This window comes from Aegilops tauschii, chromosome 6 (genome assembly GCF_002575655.3).
Source record: "Aegilops tauschii subsp. strangulata cultivar AL8/78 chromosome 6, Aet v6.0, whole genome shotgun sequence".
Taxonomy (NCBI): domain Eukaryota; kingdom Viridiplantae; phylum Streptophyta; class Magnoliopsida; order Poales; family Poaceae; genus Aegilops; species Aegilops tauschii.
The window spans coordinates 38,931,130-38,938,407 of NC_053040.3; the positions used below are offsets into that span (position 1 = coordinate 38,931,130).

The window sequence follows — 7,278 nt, forward strand, 5'->3', positions numbered from 1 at the left end:
AACCAAGGTACATAGCCGCATCGATATCGGCTTCCCACCCCCTCGCCAAGGACAACATAGCGGCCTTGCCCCCCGATTCGAGCCCGCACAACTCCAGTGCCCATCGCTACCCCCGGCCCACCGGCGGCAGCGCGCCACGTCGCACGAGGAGAGGCCAGGTAGATGCGCCACCCACAGAACATGCTCCTTTCCTCCCACTACCTCCAGCTGCGACGCCCGTCTGCCATGACTCACCGACAACAATTTGTTGTCTCCGTCGACATTGAATGGAAGCAGAACCCGGCAAAATATTGGATCTCGGGAGACTCGAAGGAGGGGAGACCACAGCTATAAATCCAGTTTGCGTGGAATAGAAAACCAGCGAACAATTGCAAAAAGCCGAGTCATCGGTCATCGTGCGCCAAGATTCGTGCAAAAATAAATAAATCCGACGGCTGTCGTCGCGTCGCGCAGGATTCGTTCGAAGCTGACGTTCGGGCGGCGCTGACCCTCCAATTCACCACCAACCCTCAACCCGTCGTTGATCACCAGGCACCAACCCCCCGCACATCTCCTCCGCCCTCTCCTTCTCCACCAGCTCCCCATCCATCCCCACCGAGCTCCAAGAACTCCCACCACCCGTCGCCACCCTCCCACCCGGCATGGCCGCCGCCGCGACCGCCACCGCCACCGCCGTCCGCCTCCACGCGGCCGCCACGCGACGCGCCGCCCCGCGCCGGCCGGCGCGCCTCGCGGTGCGCGCGGACGCCGCGCGGGCGGCGACGGCGCTGACGCAGGACGACCTGAAGAGGCTCGCGGCGGTGCGCGCGGTGGAGCAGGTGCAGAGCGGCATGGTCCTGGGGCTCGGGACGGGGTCCACGGCCGCCTTCGCCGTCGCCGAGATCGGCGCGCTCCTCGCCAGCGGGAAGCTCTCCGGCATCGTCGGCGTGCCCACCTCCAAGCGCACCTTCGAGCAGGCCACGTCGCTGGGGATCCCCCTCTCCACCCTCGACGACCACCCCGTCATCGACCTCGCCATCGACGGCGCCGACGAGGTCCTCTCCTCCCTCTTGCCTCGCCATTGACTCTCTGTCTGTACTGTACCATTCTACTTCTGACGGCTCTTAGCGAGGTTCAGATTGTCCACTTAATTTTCCCCAAGAACCATCTATGATTAACCATGTTTCAATTTTTTTACCAAGCAGGTCGACCCAGATCTTAACCTTGTCAAAGGCCGGGGTGGAGCCCTGCTCCGGGAGAAGATGGTCGAGGCCGCATCAGGAAAGTTTGTCGTCGTCGTCGACGAGACGAAACTAGTCACCGGCCTAGGAGGGAGCGGCCTTGCCATGCCAGTGGAGGTCGTGCAGTTCTGCTGGAAGCACAACCAAGTAAGGCTGCAGGATCTGTTCAACGAAGAAGGTTGCGAGGCGAAGCTGAGACTGAATGAGGATGGCAAGCCCTATGTTACCGACAACTCGAACTACATTGTCGATTTATACTTCAAGACGCCGATAAAGGACGCGCTGGGCGCGGGCAAAGAGATTGCGGCTTTGGAAGGAGTTGTTGAGCACGGGTTGTTCTTGAACATGGCAACTTCAGTGATCATTGCTGGATCGGACGGCGTCAGTGTCAAAACAAAGTGAGTGTTTTGGGTCAGCTGTTGTTGATGTGTTGAATTTACGTTTTTTCAGTGAATAAGCTATCCGTGTAAAATGGGGAAATTATGTTGTTCTATAAATATAGTTTTTCTATGTTTCGTTGGCTCTCACAGTTTATTTTTGGCTTGAAAGAGAATCAGATTGCGGATAAAACACCACTTCAATTGATTGGAGCCCTTGTGATCATGACAACTCAATGACATATTAATCTTCTTGGGCACCAATCAGAACAGCACTTTGAATAAACTTGGGAGCCTGCATGTATATCAGATAATTCAGAATACAGCTCACCACAAGCTTATTCATTACCTAACATGCTACAAACTCAAGCAAGCAAAAATAGCAAAATATAATGTGCGGCTTATAGATGTACCTGTTAAAAGGTCTTTTTTTCCCTTATTATTTTGGAGAAGAAGTGTCGGCTGCATATCCATGTGATCTTTCAAGCCAGGAAGGGCCAACACTGAAAGTCTTATCAATGTAGAAATACAAGAACAAGAACAGCCGAATTACAACTTTATTCAGATATCAGCAAAATCTTCAGATAACTTATAGTATTGAAGTACATCCAAGAACTGTTCTTTTCTCAAAATGTCAACATGGTTTTGGAGTTGTATTCACAAGACAGTTTCAGGTCAGAAAATTGGAGTACTGATCCACAAGGGAGGTGGGTGGGGTGTTTACACAGTGGAACGGTACAGACTGAAGCTAATAAAGATGCAAAATTATTGTGGGTTTATTTTTTCCTTTTGAGGCCTCTCCTTATAATCCCGTTTCTTTGAAGCTCTTTGACAACCATATGGCTGTCTCTCTTGGAGACGCCTTCCCAGGCCCAAAAGGCTTTAGCAAGATCCCCAGCTCCTGAAATCTCTCTTGTTGGAGCAACTGGGCACTGAACTCAAGCAAGCCCTCTAGAGCCTCAGCTCGCTGCCGGTAGGACGTTGTGTCGAACCTCTTCAGCCTCAAATCGGATGAACTTCCGACTTGATTATTGTCGATACTGAGCAGGTTCAGATCACGAGTGTTGGTGTAGCTTTCGCTGTCCCCCCGGAGCACTTGGAAAGTGCATTTGTCCTTGGTGATTGATTTGTCAGTGATAGATGGTGGCAAGAGATTCATGATGGGATACAATGGATCTTCAGACGATGCCAGTGGGAATTCAGCGATTCTGTCGATTCGAGGTGTGTTAACTGAAACATCAGGAGACTTCAATCTGGTGAGAATGTCGACAAGTCGCTTCTTCTCAGGAGCTTTGAACATGTGTGGGGAAAGTGATGCTCGCCGTGTAGCTTGTCTTGTCTGGTCTTCTGTCTGGTCTTCTGAAGACCTTGATTGGGGAGGCTGCTGGTGTGAAAACAAGAAAAGGTTAATGCATAATATTTGATCAAAGTACACACCATGCGTCACAGATGTACTACACATAAGGTTTCACACGTGCACTTACAAGGAAAAGGAATTCTTCAAACATGGGCTTACGAAGGCAGCTAAAAGTAATATCCGGATGAGATGTAGGATTTCCGGCAAGGGGCGATAAAATGACACTTTAATTTGTGGGATTGAAGGTTGTTGAAATATTTCTGATGAAGAATTAGTACTATGTTGATTATGTGATTGGTGATGTTAACAAAGCATGCAATGAAATATGAATAATAGCTGGATGTTAACTAAGGGTGTTTGTGTGTGTATACTCGGGGTTTTCTGCCCCTACTTTTATCCTATTGTATGGCCAGATACTACATACCTCCTCTTTGTGAGCTGTTCTAGCATGAAATGTTTTTGCAGGTTCTAGCCGTCTCCTAGGAGTCGAGGACGCCCTTCGTGGAGTACGTGCCGGTGATCCTTTTTCTTTTGAATGTTTATCATGCATCGCTTCTTTGACAACTTCCTTGGTGACCTGGACTGGTAACTGACCCATCTGTTGATGAAGTGGTTCTGAACAATCTTTTGCTGTTCTGGTAGACTGAGGAGGGCCATGGTTAGCAGTGGCATTGTCAAGTTCCACAATCCTCTGTACTTTAAATGACTGACTCTTAATATATTGGGGTTTGCAATTGTCTTCATCATCAGAACATGTTGTCTTGTTTTTCTCATGTCTGTTAGGAAGTATAGCTGGGAACATATTGCGAGCCGGACTTGATTTCGATTGGATTTCCAACACATAGGGCTGAAGATGCGGGTGGTTTAGCAGATCCACAGCCTGAAAATCAGAATCAGTATGAGGCAATGGGATGTGCAAATAAGTGCAGAAACAAGAGTATATATTCATTAAAATAAAATAAATATTCTCTAGAAAAATGACTCGTACACTTGGTCTGTGATCTGGATTTCTGCGCAGCATGCTTTTGATGAGTCCCCTACTGCATGGCAGAAAATAAACATGTTATAAACTTTTCAGATGTCATGAATAGCTCAAGAACTTCGTACAGGTTAATGCGTTGCAAGTGCTTACAATGCACCCGAATATATAGTCGGTAGAGGAGCGACAACAGACTTGTTAATCTTGTTTATCAGTGTCTGCATATCCTGTTAGGAAAGAAAAATATCTTCTGAAATGCAAATTTTGGTGAAACATCATATGTCACAACTTACGAGAAGGAACTGTAACTTTTCTTTTTGCGGGGAAGAAGGAATTGTAACTTAAAGAACATGTCAACTTACAAATGCTTTGAATGCATGCTTCAGCGCAGTCATCTCATAGATGCAGCATCCTGAAGATTGCAGATGTTTAGCCAAGAGAAGAATGCAACATTCGGAGTTAAGACATGCAACTGAATATCAGATAGGAGTACTTGCCTAGCGACCATATGTCGGACTTGGAGCCATATGGAATGTCAGCAAGAAGTTCAGGGCACATGTAACTGGGAGTTCCTACAACCTTCAGAAGAGACACGGTATATCGAATCATAAGCAACTTATACTAGAAAGAGAAACACCTACCTACGTACGGGTTGAGCAAGAACAACTTACCGATGAAGCTAAATCATCAGAAGTCAATACTTTAGCCAGCCCAAAATCACCTGTTTCAGACAAGATATATGTTAGGAACAGAACATATCGCCGTCAGTTATTTCAAGTATTTGTCCCTAACTGTTTTTTATCAGAGCATACTTACCGAGCCGTATATTTTGGTCCTTTGTAAGAAATATATTTGAACACTGAAAAAGTACAATGCATGGTGAGTAACCGGCTAGGCTTAACTGAAATGAAATGCGAGTATCAGATAAAGGCTACGAATATAGCAACCTTCACATCTCGATGAAGGATATGACTGGCATGCAGGTAATCAAGCGCCATCAGGAGCTGCACAAGCCACACACAGAGTTTCTGCATCCAGAGAAATGGACACGGCAACGGGGAAAAATTCAGTAAGCGGAATTTGCAGCTACGTACTGAACAACACATATTACAGAGTAGTTGAGCACCTCCTCCGAGAAATGGCTACCGTTGGCCTTTTTAATGGCCTCTAACCTGCACAGGGAAAACAAATATCCACAATTTTGTCACGGGTTCCAAATTCAGTTCAGAGCTTGCTTCACAAGTTGCACACATACATGTCCCCTCCCTCGCAGTAACCGATCACGATGCACACATAGCACCCCTGACGACAACAACAAAGACACTCATTTCAGGCGACGTCGATCACATGAATCCTTCGGTTGAAACAAATTTTTTCTTGAAAGAGAATTTTCAGTAGGAACATTGAAACATGCAAGGAGAGAGCAAGAGCAAAGATTGCTCTTAGGACCCGCCAATATGTGCAGATAAGAGAAGAGGGGAGGACCGTGCTCACCTTCTCCACCCAAGAATCTTTGTACTCCACAATGTAAGGGCTCCTTACTTTTGCGATGAGCTCCATCTGTATGAACGAACAAAATGGTGAATTTCATCCAATGGTCAAACAAACCATCTAAATTGAATGCTGACATGTGACATGACACCCAAAAGGGAAGAAAGAGCGAGACCTCCTGGTGCGCGGATCGACGGCACCTGACGGTCTGGCGGGCGAGCCGGATCTTCTTCAAGACATACCTGAAACAAGCCATGCTTGAGAGATGCCCCAGGGATTCTGAAGAGCATAAGAGGATGAACAAGCGAGGGTAGAATTGCACCAACCTCTTCTTCTCAACCTTGTGCCTGACCAGGAGCGCAGAGCCAAAGGAGCCCTTCCCAATCTGTTCCAGCACCTCGTATTGATCCATCTTCTTCTTCTTCTTCTTCCCTAATCTGATTCAGCCAAATAGAACAGCTTCTTCCCTGCCAAGAAAGAAGAAACAAACGGCCCTGAAAGGGGAATCGCAAGAAAAACACCCAAGGAAATCGGAGAAGATTTCAACGGACCACGCCAAAGACGAAATCGATTCTAGCTGGAACGAAGAAAAGAAAAACCGAAGCAAAGCTGATGGACGGCGGGAGCCAGGAATCGATACCTCGACCGATGATCAATTGATGAGAAGGCCGTGCCCTCGTCGCCCTCGCCTGGGTTCTATTTTTAGAGAGGGAAAGCCTGTGCACTCTGCCTCTGGTTACGGAGGGACGGCCGGCCGTGCTCCCGCGAGAGCGAGAGGTTTGCAGTTTTTTCAAAGCGGGGGGAGAGAGAGAGAGTGGTGGGGGGCACACACGCGCGCTGCGAACAGTGTGTAGAGAGAGAGAGAGAGAGAGAGAGAGAGAGAGAGAGAGAGAGATTTGACTAAAATTGTTAATGCGAACCCCGTCTACGGAGCATTGTTTATGGGCTTATTCCGTATCGCTGATTCGTGATGGCGGAGCTCCTACGCGCTTCCTGTACAAGCCGGCTATAAAGCAGTGGAAGACAAATTACAGGGTTTCTTATTGGGAAAGATATGGTCCAGGACATGGAAGCAAGTACCACTGCTTAAAAAAAAGCGATTAAGTCTATTATTGGGCTACGCCTATTTTTGGGCGACACTGGTTTTGTGGTGCTCTTTTGAGTGCCAGATCTCGAGCTTTGCAGTAAAAAAATCTAGTAATAATCAATATCTACACATTCTAGTTTGTAATAACGCGTCACTTGATTGATGATGGAGGGGTTGTTCAAAATTTGCTCGAATTTGAGCACAGTGTGAGAAACCGAATAAATAGCATAAAAACCACCGCGATTGCGGTTAGGGTTCCAAAAAGGCACCATTTTATAAATTTCCGCTAATAACTGATATTATTGCGCCAAAAAATTGCAGAAAACACCGATGACTGGTTTGGTTAAATTTGAACCATTTTCTGATAGCCGTGGCCCACAAGTCATGGCCACGTAGCAAAGAGGAGATGATAGGTGGTTAACGGCCGTTAGCCTGTTGAACCGGTCGGACCATATCTTCTCCACACTTGCACTTTCTCTCCCGCTCCCACTCACTCTCTCCTCTCTCCCGTGTGTCTCTATCCCTTTGTCGGCGATGGCGGCAGCAAAGCCCATGCTCGGCGGCGAGTCGGTAGGCAGTGGAGGGACCGGCGGCGAGGGCGATTACTCTGAGGTAGACAACCGGCTCGGGAGCGGAAGCTTCTGCACATAGCCGCCCGAGCCTTTGCCAGTATATGCGTGGCAACGGGTCTGGATCACGCCATTGCGGCTAGTTTGCCAACGGCCACAACTGGGCTTCCCCACTCGACAGTGTCGAGTAAGTCCTCC

The 7,278-nt window shown here is 47.9% G+C and overlaps 2 protein-coding genes across 3 annotated transcripts; one reads left to right on the top strand and one right to left on the bottom strand.

The window, feature by feature from the left end:
- The first annotated feature begins 524 nt into the window (after positions 1 to 524).
- On the top strand, positions 525 to 3,722 carry LOC109784914 (probable ribose-5-phosphate isomerase 3, chloroplastic). Its single transcript, XM_020343527.4, has 3 exons — positions 525 to 1,034; positions 1,185 to 1,618; positions 3,420 to 3,722. Exons 1-3 carry the CDS (start codon positions 642 to 644, stop codon positions 3,424 to 3,426), a joined length of 834 nt encoding a protein of 277 aa, XP_020199116.1. The 5' UTR covers positions 525 to 641; the 3' UTR covers positions 3,427 to 3,722.
- On the bottom strand, positions 894 to 6,288 carry LOC109784913 (serine/threonine-protein kinase Nek3). Of its 2 annotated transcripts, none has more exons than XM_020343524.4 (15): positions 6,065 to 6,288; positions 5,751 to 5,891; positions 5,600 to 5,666; positions 5,428 to 5,493; positions 5,189 to 5,235; positions 5,060 to 5,105; positions 4,881 to 4,961; positions 4,750 to 4,792; positions 4,605 to 4,654; positions 4,431 to 4,512; positions 4,296 to 4,345; positions 4,087 to 4,160; positions 3,943 to 3,994; positions 3,379 to 3,834; positions 894 to 2,978 (listed from the first exon to the last, which is right to left on the bottom strand). In XM_020343524.4, the coding sequence occupies exons 2-15, from the start codon at positions 5,834 to 5,836 to the stop codon at positions 2,400 to 2,402; spliced, it is 1,779 nt and encodes a 592-aa protein (XP_020199113.1). In that variant the 5' UTR covers positions 5,837 to 5,891; positions 6,065 to 6,288; the 3' UTR covers positions 894 to 2,399. The 2 variants fall into 2 exon arrangements, with proteins under 2 accessions (XP_020199113.1, XP_020199112.1); XM_020343523.4 differs by having other exon boundaries at positions 894 to 2,981.
- Positions 6,289 to 7,278: the final 990 nt, after the last annotated feature.

What these genes read in the sequence shown, in the direction of transcription:
- LOC109784914 (XM_020343527.4), top strand. Translation starts at nt 642, where the DNA reads ATGGCCGCCGCCGCGACCGCCACCGCCACCGCCGTCCGCCTCCACGCG. An exon ending in CCATCGACGGCGCCGACGAG is followed by an intron (nt 1,035 to 1,184) that starts GTCCTCTCCTCC and finishes TTTACCAAGCAG; the next exon opens with GTCGACCCAGATCTTAACCT.
- LOC109784913 (XM_020343523.4), bottom strand. Translation starts at nt 5,836, where the DNA reads ATGGATCAATACGAGGTGCTGGAACAGATTGGGAAGGGCTCCTTTGGC. An exon ending in GGACCAAAATATACGGCTCG is followed by an intron (nt 4,655 to 4,749) that starts GTAAGTATGCTC and finishes TGTCTGAAACAG; the next exon opens with GTGATTTTGGGCTGGCTAAA. An exon ending in AGCATGCATTCAAAGCATTT is followed by an intron (nt 4,161 to 4,295) that starts GTAAGTTGACAT and finishes CTTTCCTAACAG; the next exon opens with GATATGCAGACACTGATAAA.